Below are 19,329 nucleotides of genomic sequence, written 5' to 3'. Positions count from 1 at the left end.
TTGGGAATGGATAGATATCATGCCTATAGGTTTTAAAATCAGTGTTTACATTCTAGAAACCATGCCTATAGGACATTGCAATGTTCGTCACTTGTGTGCATCCTAGATATCATGACTTTAGCGTTCAAATCTACTTCTACAATCAGAAATCATATCATTGTGTTGTTTGTCTGTTTGCATGCATTCTAGATACCATGCCTATAGGTAAAAATCAATCTTGCACTTTTAGATATCATGCCTATAGGTTTAAAAATCAATCTTGCACTTTTAGATATCATGCCTATAGGTTTAAAAATCAATCTTGCACTTTTATATATCATGCCTATAGGTTAAAAATCAGTCTTGCACTTTTAGATATCATGCCTATAGGTTAAAAATTAATTTATGCATTTAGGAGCCATATTAAATAGGTTCAGCGTATTCAATATTTAGAAGCCATGCTTATAGGGTAAAATCAATCTCGCATTCTGGACATTTTGCTTGTAAGTCTAAAATCAGTCCTCACATCTAGACAGCATGCCTATAGGATCTAATGAACCAAACTGCTTGTTTAAAATGGTTTTATTGAGTTACTGCACTCCCGATTAATGATTAGATACCATGCTTATAGGACATCACCGTTACACGCCTAGGCAAGCCTGTAGGGCGATTAAAATCCTGCGACTGTCAAACTGTGCTTTTGTTAATTATCTAGATTCAGCAAGCCCCCTAAAAATCAGTAGGTAAACTGATTAGGCCTTTATTGCTTCAATTAACGCAATGTTGCATATGTTCTGATTTGTGCTCACCTAGATGTCCTGTTATTAGAACTCCTTTAAAAGTATCAGAAACATTGTTGTTTGAGACGTGCATTTGCTTGCTCTATTTGTGGAGGTAAAATGTGAGCCCTTTTATTGTTTTGTCCTTGGTCCAGTCCTAAGTGTTTTGTTTGTTGCCTAGAGTTTTCTCCCTTTAATTACTGTAGAAGAGACTAGATCCACCCTAACTAGAAGTCCTAAATGCCTCCGGGACTATATAAGTAAAGGGACGGGTAGTGCACTCATAGGATACATCTTAAGGTTGCTAGAACGCTTTAGGCTATGACCAAGGGGAGGGTAATTGGGTAGTAAAGGATATGATGACCTGTGCGCTAATTCTATGTGTAGCACTCCAACTTAGGGACGATTATCAAGCATTGTACAGATGTGATCCTGTAGGCTAAGAAACCTAGGACTCCTTTTACCCCTTGTTTTGAATGTAACTTGTCTATATTTGCTTTATCTGTTTATAAGACTAATTCACGTAATTTGAGTTCGACTGGGACCCACAGTTATGGACCGCGAGGGGTGCCTAACACCTTCCCCTCAAGGTTATTTCGAGCCTTACCCAAGTCTCTGGTAATGCAAACCGGTTTTCTAAGTTACTTGCTTTAGGTGCCCTAACGCACCTTAAATCCGTTAGGTGGCGACTCCTCAAATTCAAATACCCAATTCCCGAAAGAAAATGAGTTGTTCCCAATGAATGTCGAAACCAGGAAAGGGCACGACACTTTATATGTTGGATTGTTAACTGAGCAGAGTATGTTATTGACGAGCTTGAAACACACACTTAGATATGCTCGCTAGCCGAATATAGTAAATATAATATCGTATCCAGGGATTAGAGTTAAATAGTTATATTTGTAGTTTGTAGCTAGATTTCTATACAAGATGATCAACAATTGAGACTTATGTGATTTAAAACTAAATTAACTAAAAGTCTAGACTATTGACTAATGACAAAACGCATGTAGTAGGCAAAGGAAGATATCAATTGAGAGAAAATAGGGTTGATAGGATAGATGCAAGACAAATTTTTGGGATTAACTCTAGATAATTCACTTCTAATGTTCAAGTGAGTCTCTCGAATTCACTTGGTTATTAGTTCAATTGTTCAACTCCTCTCTCGATTAAGTCTCAACCTCACAAGATAAACCAATTTTAAGCATGTGAAGATATGCAAGAATTCGTAGTGGATTGGTCTTTAGGAGAACCTCTCTTGATTATCCTCCTAACTAGGTTTAATCAACAATTCTACTAGTCTCTTTTGATTACTAAGAAGAATTAATGAATTCAACCAACAAAATAAAATGAAAAAAATATCACAAGTTATGTCTCTCTCGATTACATTAACAAGTGAATATATATGCAACGATTAAAACATCCAAAACGATTCAATAGATAAAACTAGAGTTAATATTCACAAACAAGTATCAATCCATCAAACCCTAAAGAGAACTACTCCATAGATATGGAGTAATTCATCATAATTAAGTTTAAAGTAAAGAAAAACATAAAAAAAAATCCAAACCCTTGTCTAGAGTTGGGGTTGAATAATGGATTTCTTGTGCTCTTGCTTCTCCCACTTTTCATTAATTTCCTTCAGTCTTAGAAGTGTAAAAAAAATATTTTTCCATGTATATATACCAAGTAGGGTTGGTCCCAAATGAAAGCACCTTCTCCTACACGAAATAGGACATTTTTTCGGAGTTGGACGTGCACGGCCGTGCAACTGGGAGTGTGCTCGCGCACTTTTCACACTGTTCTGCCCCATATGCGCGCCCAATGTGCGATCAGTGCGAGTCCGTGCACTTTTCACCCTGTTCTGTTTGGAATTTAGAAAAACGTAAAACATGAAAGTTGTAGCCCTTTTAAATATATTTCCATCTATATATTTTGGATCCCAAACGGATTTCTGAGTGAAATGCTATGTGCATTTTACTGGACTCCGCGCAGTATGCCTGCTCGATTCTTCATTCCGTTCTTAAAGTGCACTATCATCCGTTGATCCCCGAACATGATCCCGGCTTAATTCCTTGGGCTTTTACTCAGAATTCAAATCTCTAAATCACTTGAATTCATTCCATAACATTTACATAGCTCGGAATCACTCCTACGAGGCATAAAACACACCATTAGTGCAAAACACTAGTGATTAAAGCTCCTACTCAATTAAAGTGCAGTAAATTAGAGTGCAATAAGCGACTAAAACACGAGATTATAGCCTACCATCAACACCCCACACTTAAACTATTGCTCGTTCTCGAGCAATCAAACTACACTTCATATAGACACGACCTTATTAAACAACTCTCCTAACTCATTACACCAAGAATATTTAAAAACTATTAAGCACAATAGTGTAACATCTTCACCTCAAGATTTGACTCAAAAGTACCCCGCATCATTCACAACTTACTCACTTACTCTAACATAGAGGTTAACGACATCACGTTTCCTTCATGAATCATGTGCCCTCACACAATAATAGAGAGTAGTTCCACACACAATAAAATTTAAGAACAATCAGAAACTCAAGATAGAAAGAATTCGCTCACTCTCATAAACGACATTCATGTGCCACAAAAGATGAATCATAGGCTTGCTCGTGGTGTACTAATCTGCTAATTAAGCTCATTCAATCAAGGATCAAGTAAGACTTCAAATGGTTGTAATGTAGGTTGTGGGATAGGTATGATATATTTAGATATAAGAGTGACTACACCTCCTTAAAACCTTAATAGATACACTTTACATTTCAAAACCCCACACTTATGTCAAACCATACTTCACCTTCACATAAATATACATTAACACCCTACTTCTTTCAGCACAATTCATCAAGAGTTAACACTTATCAGTGAATATTTTCACAACAATACAACTAATTTTTTTTTATTTTCTTATTCAAGTGGCTCTTGCTTTTTCACAACATTGCACCTTTCTCCTTATTTCAATAGTTCCACTCAAAAGGCAAACCAACCACCCCATACTTTAACTTTTACAACATTCATAACAATTTCAAGTGCTCACGAGAGGTACAAAGGTTCAAATAGATGGTCCATTCAAACAAATGGGTAAGGCTTGTAATGTGGTTGCAAAAGAAACAGGATTACAGGCTCAAAAGGAGTTAACTAAGATACATAACAATTAGGTGGGTAAAACATATATCTGGCTCAACAAAGAAATGCCTATATCACTTCCAATACTGAACAAAGCTACTATTTCGCTTTGCAAACACACGGTGCAAGTTCTAGACATCAAATGCAATGCACACAATACACAAACCTCACACACACATGGCACATAACTCACTCAGGATCGGACTATCAAGACACTCTAGTAAAGCAGTTAAGCAAAGTCAAGATCATACAAATTAAGGTACTTACACAAGAGTCAAAACCTGAGCCTAAGAGGCACAATTAAAGCACTCACTATTCTCAAGGAATAACAAGATCAAGAGATATTGCTTCAATTCACATCATAGCACAAGGTTTCCTACTACTAACAAAAATAAAAACTAACTACACCCTGTTCAAACAAAACCCTTGGAAAAGAACCGCGACACAAAGAAAAAACCAAGGGGGAATTGATACACGACCTACAAAAGAAAATCTTCTTTGTCTTTTTCTTTCGACATTAATCCCTCAAGAAACCTATCGATATGATATCCATCATCGGGAAAAGTCAAAAATTTTAAATTTTTTATGGTTTTTCAATTTTTTTCTCTATCTCTACTACTAAAACTAACAAAAACTAAAACTAAAACTAACATACATACAACATACAAATATACCCCCACCCCACACTTTAAGTTGTGGCATATCCCTATGACACATAATTAAAAAGCATAAGGTAAAGGAAACTTCGCTGAATTTTCTTCTTTTCCGAGAACTTATGAACTCCACCCCTAATTCTGAATTCATTCCTCATTTTTGGTCCTTGGGATTCTTTATGGAGCTCATTAAGCCCAATTTTTCTGAGGATACCTGCAAGACCCGCTCTTTTCTTTCTTTCTTGTCCTCATCTTGAGCGTTAAATTGCTTGTTCATGGTCAACTTGTTCCTGCATTCTTTCACAGGATCAATCCATGTATCTTCTTGTAAATCCTCGAAAATAAAATCCACATGATCGAAGTTAGAATAAGAAAACAAAGAAGAAAGGTCAAGTGAATATTCCTCTGGTATGTCCAAGACCATTTGTTTCTCATTCTCTTCTACTACATGTTGCAAAGGTAGAAAGGTGGATGGGGGTTCGAACTCTTCTTCCGCTGCTTCGTACTCAACCACAACCTTATTTTCAATCATCTCAGTTGAATCAGAGTCCTCTTGAATTGTGAAAAGCTCTCTTTGTGGATGCTCATCCTCTTGGGTAGGCTCATTATCATAGGGTATCTCCTCCATATATTTACCATCACAACGCAATGAGCTTTCTACAAGTGTACTTATTATTTGACTTTCTTGTATTTTTAGGTTGTTCATGACTTCATCATCTTGTGTAAATCTCTTTACCAGCTTATTTATGAACTTATACACAAGCTCTTCCAAACTATCATTCTTCCCTTTAGGTGGTTGTTTCACTTTACTTTCACTATAATAAGGGTATTCATCCCAACCAAAGTCAAGATTGTGCACATATGAATTCTCATACCTGTACGAACTAGAAACAGAGTGAGACTATTCAAAATATGAACCATAGGAAGAATACCTATCTATTTGACAGTCAACCCATAGATGATTTCCACCGCATATAAAATACATAGCATAGCGCTGATAATATTCAGCATTTAACTCTTCAACCGTTTTCTTAGGCTAGTTGTTCTCCATCTTCACAATATTTAGAGTTCAATATCTACAGTATCTTCTCCAACTTGTTAGGAACTACAAAACAAATCTTGAAAAGAAGTTAACTAATAAGGAAAATAAAATAGAAAAGATAAGAGAAAAGAAAAAAAAAACTAAAACCTAATTCCTAAATTAGCACTACAAACTATCTCAAACACTATTGATTGCCAATCCCCGGAACCATCGCTAAATTTGACGAGCTTGAAACACACACTTAGATATGCTCGCTAGTCGAATATAGTAAATATAATATTGTATCCACATGGATTGGAGTTAAACAGTTATTTTCGTAGTTTGCAGCTAGATTGCTATCCAAGATGATCAACAATTGAGAATTATGTGATTTAAAACTAAAATTAACTAAGAGTCTAAACTATTGACTAATGACAAACAACGCAAGTAGTAGGCAAAGGAAGATATCAATTGGGAGAAAATAGGGTTGATAGGATAGATGCAAGACAAATGTTTGGGATTTAACTCTAGATAATTCACTTCTAATGTTCAAGTGAGTCTCTCGAATTCACTTGGTTATTAGTTCAATTGTTTACTAGAAACTCCTCTCTCTATTAAGTCTCAATCTCACAAGATAAACTAATTCTAAGCATGTGGAGATATGCAAGAATTCGTAGTGGGTTGGTCTTTAGGAGAACCTCTCTCGATTATCCTTCTAACTAGGTTTAATCAACAATTCTACTCGGCTCTTTCCATTATTAAGAAGAATTAATGAATTCAACCAACAAGATAGAATGCAAAAATATAACAAGTTATGTCTCTCTCTATTACATTAACAAGTGAATATAGATGCAACGATTAAAACATCCAAAATAATTCAATACATAAAACTAGAGTTAATATTCACAAACAAGTATCAATACATCAAATCCTTCAAAACTAAAGAGAACTACTCCATAGATATGGAGTAATTTATCATAATTAAGTTTAAAGTAAAGAAGAACATAAAACAATCCAAACCCTTGTCTTGAGTTAGGGTTGAATGATGGATTCCTTGTGCTCTTGCTTCTCCCACTTTTCCTTAGTCTCCTTAGGTCTTAGATGTGTCAAAAAAACCATTTTTTCATGTATATATACCAAGTAGTGTCGGGCCCAAATGAAAGCACCTTCTCCTACGCGATATAGGACACTTTTCCGGAGTTGAACGTGCACGGCCGCGCACCTGGGAGTGTGCTCGCGCACTTTTCACACTGTTTTGCCCCATATGCGCGACCAGTGCGCGGCCGTGCACTTTTTATCATGTTTTGTTGGAAATTTGGGAAAACGTAAAACATGATAGTTGTAGCCCGTTTAAATAGACTTCCAACGATATATTGTGTAACCCAAACGGATCTTTAAGTGAAAAGTTATATGCATTTTACTGGATACTGTGCAGTATGCCTACTCGATTCTACGTTCCGTTCTTAAAGTGCACTATCATCCATTGATCCCCGAACACGATCCCGGTATAATTTCTTGGGCTTTTACTCAGACTTCAAAGATCCAAATCACTTGAATTCATTCCATAACATCTACATAGCTCGAAATCACTCCTACAAGGCATTAATGCAAAACGCTAGCGATTAAATCTCCAACTCAATTAAAGTGCATTAAACTAGAGTGCGATAAGCGAAAAAAACACGAGATTATAGCTTACCATCAGTTATGTTATCTTGTGCGCCAAGGTGGCTTTATCTATGATTCATGACTAGCTCATATTATCGTTCTGTACTAGTTATATTTATGAATTGTACAGGTGAATAGTGAGTATCATTGATAATTCTTGCTTCTATTACCTCGCCGAGGTTAGTTATGGTACTTGGTGAGTACACAAGATCAATTGTACTCATACTACACTTTGCACTTAATTGTGCAGATCCAGGTGTTGGACCGAATGTGGCTAGCTGTGAGTTGTTATTGTGGGCATCTTCGAGAGACGAGGTAGAGCTAAATTTTGACCGTAGTCTTGGTGTTTCTTCTCATTTTAGTACTATTAATTTCATTCAAACATTATGGTTATTTTGTATTCCAGACTTGTACTTCAGTATACAGCTCATGGCTCTGTATTTACCATTTCTGGGAGATTTTTGTATTTTTGATGCAGTTATTTATGTTATTGGCATTAGACTTGTACTATTTCCGTTATTATGTTTTTCTTTTGTTATGTTGGCTTGCCTAGCATATAGTTAGGCTCCATCATGACTGGTTGGTGATTTTGGGTCGTGACAAGTTGTTATCAAAGGCCTAATTTTGTAGGTTCTACGGGTCATGAGCAACTTTAGTAGAGTCTTGCGGATCGGTACGAAGACGTCTGTATTTATCTTCTAGAGGTTACCAAGCTGTTAGAAAACTTCACTTTCTTGCAGTCTTGTTGTGCAGATTTGTTATTTCCGAAGTTTGAACTTTTACTCTTCTATTCTCTCACAATGGTGAGGACACATTCAGCTGGATTGGGTGGGCAGGCACCAATGCCACCAGTCAGGGCCGCGAAAGGCTAGGGCCAAGGTAGGGGCGAGGTGGGGCTCTCACAGCAGCTAGGGCAACACCCGTGGAGCTAGGAGTTACTCTAGTAAAGGAGCAGGTTCCAGATACTGTTGAGCCGGTGGGACCAGCTCAGACACCAGCGGTACCTAGTGTTATACCTGGTCAGTAGGAGACTTTATCTCAGATCTTGAGTGTGTACATGAGCTTGGCTCAGGCGGGTATGATACTAGTTGCACCATCTACCTCACAGGCTGGAGAGGAGCCTAGACTATTGCTACCTGTGCACCAGAACAACTAGCTCAAGGTTATCAGTCACCAGGGGTGTTGCCAGTTCAGCCACTTGTTGCTGCTTGGGCCGAGGTTGGACCATCTATGACTGATGAGGAGCAGAAGAGGTTAAAGTGTTTCCAGAGGCTTCGTCCTCCCCAGTTCAGCGGAGGAGAGTCAGAGGATGCTCAGGGTTTTCTTGATCAGTGTCACCGGATTCTTTGCAGAGCGGGTCTTGTGGACTTCAGTGGAGTTAACTTTACTACTTTTTAGCTGACAGGGCCAACCTACAAGTGGTGGCAGGCCTATAAGTCAAGTAGACCAGCTGGCACAACACCACTTACTTGGCATCAGTTCTCAGTTCTTTTCTTAGAGAAATTTATTCTATAGACTCGTAGGGAGGAGTTGTGTAGGGAGTTTGAGCATCTATGCCAGGAGGGTTTGACTATGACCCAGTACGAGATGAGATTCGTGGATTTGGCATGTCATGCAATATGGTTGGTTCCCACTGAGAGGGAGAAGATAATGAGGTTCATTGATGGCCTCAACTATGGTCTGCGATATAGTTGGTCTCGGGAGACCGACACAGATACTAGGTTTGACTAGGTGCTTGAGATTGCTAGGCGTTTGGAGCATGTTCGTAGGCTTGAGCGAGAGAAGTAGGAGGCCAATAGGCCCGTGGTTCAGGTGGTTTTTGTGGTGCCTCGTATGGAGTCCAGTCGCATCAAAGGAGAGGCCATCCTTTTAAGCCCACTCAGGTAGATCGTCAGATTCCTCGTGGTTCATCAATTAGCCACTGTTCATACGTGCTCGCCCAGTCCAGTCTTCATTTAGTATACTGCCAGCATAGAGTTCTTACCATGCTCTATCTTCTCAAGGTTCCACGAGTAGTTATTTTGGTTATCAGGGTCAGCTACCTCGTAGCAAGGGTTGTTCCGAGTGTGGGACTTGGTCTATCTCAAGAAGGATTTCCCCAAAATTCTGCGTAGTCTCCCATAATAGAGCATGCAGCCTATGGTTTCACCACTAGTACCTACACCACATGTACAACCAGCTAAGGGTGGGGCTTAATCAGTTCGAGGTCGCCTTAGAGGGGAAAGTCAGGCAGGCGGTAGTCAAGCTCGTTGTTATGCATTCCCGCCAGGCTAGAGGTAGTTACTTCTGACACTGTGATCACATGTATTGCTTCAGTGTGCCACAAGGATGGCTCAGTGTTATTTGACCCTAGTTCTACTAATTCTTATGTGTCATCCTATTTTGCTCGTTATTTGGATATGCCTCGTGATTCCTTAGATATGCCTGTTCATGTATCAATACCGGGGTGATTCTATTTTGGTGGATCATGTATATTGGTCTTGTATGTCACTTTTGGGGGTTATGAGACTAGAGTTGATCTTTTATTGCTTAGTATTGTTGATTTTAAGGTGATTTTGGGTATGGATTGGCTATCTCCGTACCATGCTATTCTTTATTATCATGCTAAGACCATGCCGTTGGAGATGCAAGGGTTGCCTAGGGTAGAGTGGAGAGGTTCTTTTGATCATACTCCCAGTAGAGTGATTTCATATTTGAAGGCTCAATAGATGGTTGAGAAGGGGTGTTTCACATATTTGGCCTTCGTGAGGGATGTCAGTGTTGATTCTCCTACTGTTCAATCAGTCTCAATAGTGAGGGAATTCCTAGATGTGTTTCCTACAGACCTGCCGGGCATGCCACTCGACAAGGATATTGATTTTGGCATTGATTTGGTGACGGACACTAGCTCATCTCTATTCCACCATATCGCATGACACCAGTGGAGCTGAAGGAATGGAAGGAACAGTTACAACAATTGCTTGATAAGGGTTTTATCAGGCCAAGTGTGTCACCTTGAGGTGCACCAGTACTATTTGTGAATAAGAAATATGGTTCTATGAGGATGTGCATTGACTACAGGTAGTTGAACAAGGTTACTATCAAGAACAAGTACCCACTATCGTGTATTGATAATTTGTTTGATCAGCTTCAGGGTGCTAGGGTATTCTCGAAGATTGACTTGGGATCGGAGTACCATTAGTTGAATATCAGGGCTTCATATATTCCAAAGACGGTCTTTAGGACCCGTTATGGGCACTATAAGTTCTTGGTTGATGCCTTTTGGGCTGACCAATGCCCCAGCAACTTTTATGCACCTGATGAATATCGTATTTCAGCCTTATCTGGATTCCTTCGTCATAGTTTTCATAGATGATATATTGGTGTATTCTCGCAGTCGGGAGGAGTATAAGCAGCACTTGAGGATTGTGCTTCAGAATTTGAGGGAGAAAAGGCTATATGCTAAATTCTCCAATTGTTAGTTTTGGTTAGACTTGGTGGCGTTCTTGGGCCACGTGGTGTGTTATTGGGGATTAAGGTGGATCCGGAAAAGATTGAGGCAATTCAAAGTTGGCCCAAACCGTCTTATACTACTAAGATTGGATATTTCTTAGTTTGGATGGGTATTATCACTATTTTGTGGAGGGGTTTTCATCTATTGCACCCCCATTGACTAGATTGACGCATAAGGGTGCCTCATTCAGGTGGTCTGGTGAGTGTGAGGGGAGCTTTCAAAAGCTCAAGACTACCTTAGCTACAACACCAGTTCTGTTTTTGGTTTTAGGATCGGGTTCTTATTCAGTCTATTGTGATGCTTCACGGATTGGCATTGGGTGTGTGTTGATGCAGGATGGCGGGGTGATTACTTATGCTTTGCGTCAGTTGAAGCCCCATGAGAAGAACTACCTAGTACATGACTTGGAGTTAGTAGCCATTGTTCACGCGCTCAATATTTGGAGGCATTATCTTTATGGTGTATCTTGCAAGGTGTTCACATATCACAAGAGTCTCCAGCACTTGCACAAGCAACATGATCTGAACTTGAGACAATGAAGGTGGTTAGAGCTACTAAATAACTATGATATCACAATTCTTTATCATTCAGGAAAGGCCAATGTGGTGGCCGATGCTTTGAGTAGGAAGGCTGAGAGCATGGGGAGTCTTGCTTTTATTCCAGTTAGGGAAAGACCGTTAGCTTTGGAGGTTCAGGCCTTGACTAATTGGTTCGTGAGGTTGGATATTTTGGAGCCTAGTAAGGTCTTTGCTTGTGTTTTATCACGGTCGTCCTTGTTTGAGCGCATCAAGGCGCGTCGGTATGTGATCCCACTTGCTTGTCCTAAGGGATACGGTGCATCACGGTGATGCTAAGGAGGTTACTATTGGCGATGATAGGGTATTGAGGCTTCAAGGCTAGATTTGTGTGCCTAATTTTGATGGATTATGAGAGTTGATACTTGAGGAGGCCCATAGTTTGCGGTATTCTATTCATCCCGGTGCTGCGAAGATGTACCGTGATTTCAGGTAGCACTATTGGTAGCGAAGGATAAAGAAGGATATTGTAGAGTATGTAGCGCGGTGTTTGAACTATCAGTAGGTGAAGTACGAGCATCATAGACCTGGTGGTTTGCTTCAGAGGCTAGATATTTTGGCATGGAAGTGGGAACGTATCACTATGGATTTTGTAGTTGGGCTTCCACGGACCTTGATGAGATTTAATGCGGTGTGGGTCATTATGGATAGACTGACCTTGTCTGCACACTTCATTCCAATCATGACTACCTACTCCTTAGAGCAGGTTCACCTTCATGATGTGCCCATGTCTATTTTCTTGGATCAGGGCACTTAGTTTATATGGCATTTTTGGAGAGCACTGTAGCGCGAATTGGGCACACAAGTCGAGCTGAGTACGGCATTCCATCCCTAGAAGGACGCACAATCCGAGCGTAACATTCAGATATTGGAGGATATGTTACGAGCATGTATCATTGATTTAGGGGGATCATGGGATCAATTTCTGCCATTAGGAGAGTTCGCCAACAATAACAACTATCAGTCGAGTATCCGGATGGATCCGTATGAGGCCTTATATGGGAGGCGATGTCGTTCTCCGGTGGGTTGGTTTGAGCCTGAGGAGGCTTGATTGTGGGCACTGATTTGTTCCGTGATGCTTTGGAAGGTGAAGTTGATCCAGGAGCGACCTTGTATAACCAGTTCAAGTAGAAGAGTCATGCTGACATAAAGGCTCGTGATGTGGCATATATGGTAGGTGAGAAGGTTCTACTCAAACTTTCGCCCATGAAGGGTGTGAGGTTCGGGAAGAAGGGCAAGTTGAGCCCTAGGTATATTGGTCGTATTGAGGTACTAGGGAGAGTTGGGGAGGTGGCCTACAGACTTGCCTTGCCACCTATTCTATCGGGAGTTCACCTAGTATTTCATCTTTCTATGCTCCGAAAGTACTATGGGGATCCGTCACCTGTATTAGACTTTATCACGGTGCAATTCGATGAGGATTTTGACTTATGATGTGGAAACGGTGGCCATTTTGGACCGGCAGGTTCGAAAGTTGAGGTCGAAGAATATAACATCAGTGAAAGTTCACTAAAGAGGTCAGGCGATCGAGAAGGCTACTTGGGAGGCCAAGAAGGAGATGCAGAGCAGATATCCTCACCTTTATAGACTCTAGGTATGGTCTTGAATCGTTCAAAGATGAACGTTTACTTAAGAGGGGGAGAATGTAACGAACCGGTCGGTGGTTTTGGGTATCTTAGCCCTGTTTTCCCTATTTGATGCTTTACATATGTGTTTTATTGGTTACGTGACTTGCGGGGGTGTTTGGTTTGGTTTCGAGGAGTTTTGGATTGAATTGGGACACTTAGTCCCTTGGTTGGAGGCTTAAGCAGAGCAGATATCCTCACCTTTATAGACTCCAGGTATGGTCTAAAATCATTCAAAGATGAACGTTTACTTAAGAGGGGGAGAATGTAATGATCCGGTCGGTGGTTTTGGGTATTTTAGCCCCGTTTTCCCTATTTGATGCTTTACATATGTGTTTTATTGGTTACGTGACTTGTGGGGGTGTTTGGTTTGGTTTTGAGGAGTTTTGGATTGAATTGGGACACTTAGTCCCTTGGTTGGAGGCTTAAGTTGTTAGAGTTAAATAGAGTTTAATTTTTGTGCAGACGAACCCGAAATGGTGTTTTGATGGTTCCAATATGTTCATATGGTAATTTTGGACTTAGGCATATGTCTGAATTTGGATTTGGAGGTTCTTAGGTTGATTTGGTTCTATTTGGTGAAAGTTGGAAAGTTGAAGGTTTAGAATGTTGATAGGTTTGACCGAGTGTTGACTTTGATGATATCGGGTTCGGATTGTGATTCGGGGAGATGGAATAGGTCGGTTGTGTCATATGGGACTTTAATGCAAAATTTGAGGCCATTTCTAGTTGTTTAGGCTTGTTCGGCGTATGTTTTGAATTTGAAAATTTGGATTAGTTCCTTAGGCTTGAATTGAGGTGTGGTTCGTGGTTTCAATGTTGTTTGGTTTGATTTGAGGCCTCGAGTAGGTCCGTATATATTTTAGGATTGGTTGGTGTGATTGGACGGGGTCCCGGGGTCCTCGGGTGTGTTTCGGATTGATTTCGGATTGTTTTGGACTATGTTGCATTGCTGAAGAATTTCTGATTCTGGTGCTTTCGCACTTGCGAAGGATGGGCCGCAGGTGCGAGTCCGCAAATGCGGACCTGGGGCCGGAGAAGCGAAGCTGGGCTGGAGGAGACAGGGACTGCGGATGTGGATGGTTTGGTGCAGAAGCGGGGCCGTATCTGCGATGAGGAGATCGTAAAAGCGGGTGCGCAGGAACGGTGAGATGACAATAGATGCGCTTGGTCGGGCTGTTAAGTGGGATCACAAGTGCGGGAGTTTTCTCTACAGAAGCGGAGTCGCATATGCATAAAAGTGTCTGCATATGCAGATTAGCTGGGCAGAATATTAATTCGAAGGGTTTGGTCATTTTCTCATTATTTAGAGTTGTAGAGCTCGGTTATGGGCGATTTTTTGGGAGAATTCTACCACGATTGAAGGGGTAAGTAAACTTTACTTGATTTTGATCATAGATATTGATTACCCATGGATTATTACACCTAGTTTATGTTAATTAAAGGTGGAATTTGGGGGGTTTTAACTATGTTTTGGAGAGTGAAAATTGATATTTGAGGGTCGATTTGAGGTTGGTTTTTGATGAAATACACATGGTTGGACTCATATCGGAATGGGTGTTCAGGATTTATGAGTTTTGACGAGTACCGGGGTGTGGTCCCAGGAGTTGTGATTACCTAGGATTTGTGACTTTGCTCAAAAGCTTAATACTATTTTATCCTCTTACTCATTAATATTGTTCTTACTGCCTCCGGAAGCTCCGCTCCCGAGACCAAGATTTCTGCTGTTTTATTTCGATTTCAAGGCTAAGTCTTACATTTTTATTTAATTTATTTGTTATTTTAGGGTGAAATCGATTCACTTGTCTATAAACCACGTATAAATTCAACTGTACCGTTTTAAGGGTAAATAATTGTATCAGCGGAGTCCAAAAGTGACATTATCTTTTGAGTTCAAACATTCTACTTCCTGCGATGGGTCATTTGGTTACATGGATTAGGGGTTATCTCCATATGAAATTCGAAATTAATTTGTTTCGTAATTAATGGCAGGTATTAGCTCAAATCAAAAGAAAATTTATATTAAAAATATGAAATTATTTATCTCATATAAAAGGTGAAATTATCTTTCTAGATTATTATCTCAAAATTATAGTAATCAATCTATATAAATATATAAAGGAGGGATTTGACAAGATGATGTGGCATCTCTTATATTGTAGGAATCGTATTTATCTTTTTTCTTATTTTTTTGACTTTTTCCTTTCAATTTAATCATTTATCTTAATTTAAAAAATGTATATCCATAACTCACACCTCTTCATTCATTGTGACTTTTCAAGTTCATAACCCCCAATTATTTAATTTGTTATAAATTGCGTCTTGGGTTGTGACTTTTGGAATATGTAATCCCTATTTGTTTATTGTGTTATAAATTGCATCTTTTCTTCCTTTCTTTGGCAGAATTCAGTTTGCTAATAATTGAAAGAAGCCAACATTTGTATTCCTTATGAAAAGAAGATAGAAGCTCATATCCTTTATACATAAAAGAACTAGGTAAGCTTGGCAATGAGGGAGCAAGAATCGTGTTTACCCTTTGAGACGGAAACAGAGATAGAGGTTCAGTGTAACGACCTGACTGATCGTTCTGCCTTTTAGAACCCCGTTCCCTTAAATAAGACTTTCCGCGCTTGCTTAGCTAATTTATAACATGCGGGGACAATTGGTACGGGAGTTGGAAGAGTTTTGAGTAAAAATATGTCCAATTGTTTCTTTAAAACTCTCTTAAAAGACCAAGTTTGACTTCGGTCAACTTTTTGGGAAAACGGACCCGGATCCGGGATTTGACGGTCCGGGAGGGTCCGTGAAAAAATACGGGACCTGGGCGTATGCCCAGAATCGAATTCTGAGTTCCCTAGCCCGAGTAGTGAATTTTTATTGGAAATTGTTAAATTGAAGTTTTAAAGAATTAAAGAAACTAAGAAATCATTAATTTCCTAGGTACCGGGCTCGAATTTTGGTTTCGAAGCTTGGTATAGGTCCGAAATATCAATTAAGACTTGCCCGTAAAATTTGGTGTCGTTCCGAGTAGTTTAAGGGCGTTTTGGCCCGTTGGAAGAAAATTAAGAACTTGAAGTTCAATAGTTTGATTCATTTGGTTTTAGGGGGTGATTCCAAGATTTAGCGTGGCTTTGAGTGTTCCGAGGGTTCGAGTAGGTCAGCCTCGTAATTTCAGACTTGTCGGTATGTTCGGGCGGGGATCGGGAGCCCCGAGTGTCAAACGAGCGAGGTTCGAGTGAAGTAGGAAAATTGAAGAATAGCTGAAGGTCTGCTGCTTCTGTTATAACCGCATCTGCGGCTCTAGGACCGCAGAAGCGGGACCGCAGATGCGGTCAGCCCATCGCAGAAGCGGCCAATGGCCAGGCTAGGGGAAACCGCAGGAGCGGCTTGAAAGCCGCAGAAGCAGCTCCGCAGAAGCGGACCCCATACCGCAGAAGCGGTCCAGCCATTTTCGCCCAGTTCCGCAGATGCGGTCCTCCTTTCGTAGGTGCGGGACCGCAGAAGCGATCCCCAGACCACAGAAGCGGAAATCGCTGGGCAGTGAGTTCATTCAAATTCGAACTCAAATGCCATTTATTTCATTTCTACTCCACACTTAGGCGATTTGGGGGCTTCCAAAGAGAGGATTTCAACATAGCACTTCAAGGTAAGTTAATTCCATTCATTATTAGCTTATATACATGTATATTAAGTTGATTAAACCCTAAAAATTAGGTGAAATCAAAGGGGTTAGAGCTAGACCTAGGGTTTAAGTAAAATCAAGATTTAACCACGAAATTTGCTATGAAATGAACTAGAATTCATATATTATTGATCCTTAGGTTATAGAGAACAACTTTCTTCGAAAAATCTCGGAATCCGGGCACGTGGGCCCGGGGTCGGAATTTAGGAAACTTGTGAAAAAAGTTGGGAAATCGCTTAAATAGTTAGAATTCGATCTTGTAGGCCTATATTGACTAGTTCTTACTTCATTTAACTAGTTTGTGATCGTTCGGCTCCGAATTGAGGACTTGGGCTTGTTCTTGATATTGGAAGTACGCTTTGGAGCGAGGTGAGTCTCCTTTCTAACCTTGTAAGAGGGAATTGTCCCCATAGGAATAATAATTGAGTAATTGTTGCTAAATGCGGGGGGCTACGCACGCGCTAGTTGACGAGTCCGTGCGTAGCTACTACTATGCTAAATCGTCCGGGTAGTTTAGGACCCACACCATACTTTATTTATAGGAATTATTATATAATCTTGTTGATATGATCACCTAGGATATGCTAGAGACTTGAAAGGGAATAAGAACGAACTGGTATACTTGTTGAACTCTTGCATGGCATTATTGATTATTGATGTGCCTTCGTGCGTATACCTGATATTGCTTGTTATTTGTGGATCGGGCCGATCGCCTCGGTATGAATAGATGCATCTATAGGCGCTCCGTCGACCCTCGACAAGTGCACAGTTTATTTCTGTTGGATCGGGCGTCGCCTCGGCATATTTGCGCATGCTTATATTGCTTGCCTGAGAGTTTTAAATGTTGATATTGCCTTTCATGGCCCGATATAAATTGATGAATATAACGAAAGTAAATGGTTAACGGGAAATATAGTGGAGAGTAGGACTTTTATGCCTTGTTATAAACTGTTGCTTATTAGTGATTCTTCATGGTTAGTATAATACTTTGATATATTATTCGACCCTAGTGAGTATCAAGTCGACCTCTCGTCTCTACTTCTTCGAGATTAGACGAGATACTTACTGGGTACGTATTGTTTATGTACTCATACTACGCTTCTGTACTTAATTGTACAGGATCTGAGGTAGATACATCTGGTTACCAGTCCGGTGCACGCCTTTGAGCTTGTGGTAGAGACTTCCACGGTGAGCTGCTTCCTTCCTATGCCGCTCAGCAGCTGGATGGAGTCTTCCTTTACTTTTGCTGTCTTTCCCTATTTCAGACAGTAGCATACAGATGTCTTTTGTATATTCTACTAGATGCCCATACTTGTGACACCAGGTTCTGTCACACACTTTGGTAGACATTTTTTTTTGGGTTTTATAATTATGTTGTTTACGGTATTTCGCTCTTCTGGCTTAAATTCCAAATTAAGTACCTACTTCACTCATGTCTGATTAAAAGCAACATAAGAATTTAGTAATGTTTCCGCGTTGGCTAGCCTGACAATGGTGTCAGGCGCCCTCATGACCTATAGTGGAAATGGGTCGTGACACCAAGCATGTGGGCATGGTAATTCATCAACTTGGAACCCCCCACAAATGCATTTTCTCTCTAACAGGCAGACGGTGTAATGCCTCCCTTCATTGTTAACCGTATGTAAATATTCAGTCGATGGTACCACCTACATTTAAACATAGACCTATAAGTTTTGAGCACATATAAACGAAAAAATTCATTTATATACCAAAGAATAGGCGTATTAAATATACAGCAGTATTAATTAAATCAAATATGTATCGAATGCAAACATACTTCTGTATATATAATGCAGAATTATTCAGTTAAATACAAATGAAATTTTTGAATATAGAAGGATACATCCTATATGTAGACTGGCAGAAGATTAACTACAATTACACTTAGCTTATTACATTGTTAACATCTAACATCTGCTTAACATTAAGCAGCTGGATAGAAATAAACACATTAAATTCAACTAACAATAAACTGAGCATGTGGACAATATTCCAAATAGTATAAATTATTTCAGAAAAAGTTAGCTATCTAGAAAAAGAGCTAAATATATGATACAATTACATAAAAATAAAACTTACAGTCATACGTGTAGACATTGCCTCATTCAAAGTAAGCATCTCCTGGTATTTTTTTCCAAGTGTTGTGTATGTCTGTGTAGCTTCTTTGCAGTTACTGCAATTCCAACGTCCAAACATCTTCCTAACTTCTTCGAGGAAGTCGTATATTGGCAATTCCCTTGCTGATACTAGTGCAGCACTGATTGACTCAGCAATATTTGACGTCATGGTCCATCCCCTATTAACAGGTGCATACAACCTAGCCCACTTTTCGTATCCAGCTAACTCCAAGTATTCTTTCACCCTAATATCTACTTTCTCCACCTTCTCCATTAGACTGTCAAAATCAGCCTGTGTGTATGTTTTTGCCATCGAGAAGTATATCTTGCTCAACTTTGCATGGCTCTTTTTGAATTTCTTATATACGTTGTTCCATAGATGCCATATACAAGCAAAATGCAGTACATTTGGATGCACTCTCGATACAGATTTAATAATACTCTCATTTCTATCTGAAACGATGCACATGTTTCCCTTTCACCGTATGCTATCTTGAATTACTCAAAGAACCAAGTCCAAGCAGCATCGTTCTCTGAATCAATAACACCATATGCTAG

General features: G+C 39.8%; 1 protein-coding gene across 1 annotated transcript; it reads right to left on the bottom strand.

The window, feature by feature from the left end:
* Positions 1–18,538: 18,538 nt before the first annotated feature.
* Positions 18,539–19,084, bottom strand: LOC109208852. The gene is made up of 2 exons (XM_019372009.1): positions 18,734–19,084; positions 18,539–18,586 (listed from the first exon to the last, which is right to left on the bottom strand). The coding sequence occupies exons 1-2, from the start codon at positions 19,082–19,084 to the stop codon at positions 18,539–18,541; spliced, it is 399 nt and encodes a 132-aa protein (XP_019227554.1).
* Positions 19,085–19,329: the final 245 nt, after the last annotated feature.

This window comes from Nicotiana attenuata, unplaced genomic scaffold (genome assembly GCF_001879085.1).
Source record: "Nicotiana attenuata strain UT unplaced genomic scaffold, NIATTr2, whole genome shotgun sequence".
Lineage (NCBI taxonomy): Eukaryota > Viridiplantae > Streptophyta > Magnoliopsida > Solanales > Solanaceae > Nicotiana > Nicotiana attenuata.
Note: the sequence above shows the minus strand (reverse complement) of the source record. Positions and strands in the feature narration are given on the sequence as shown.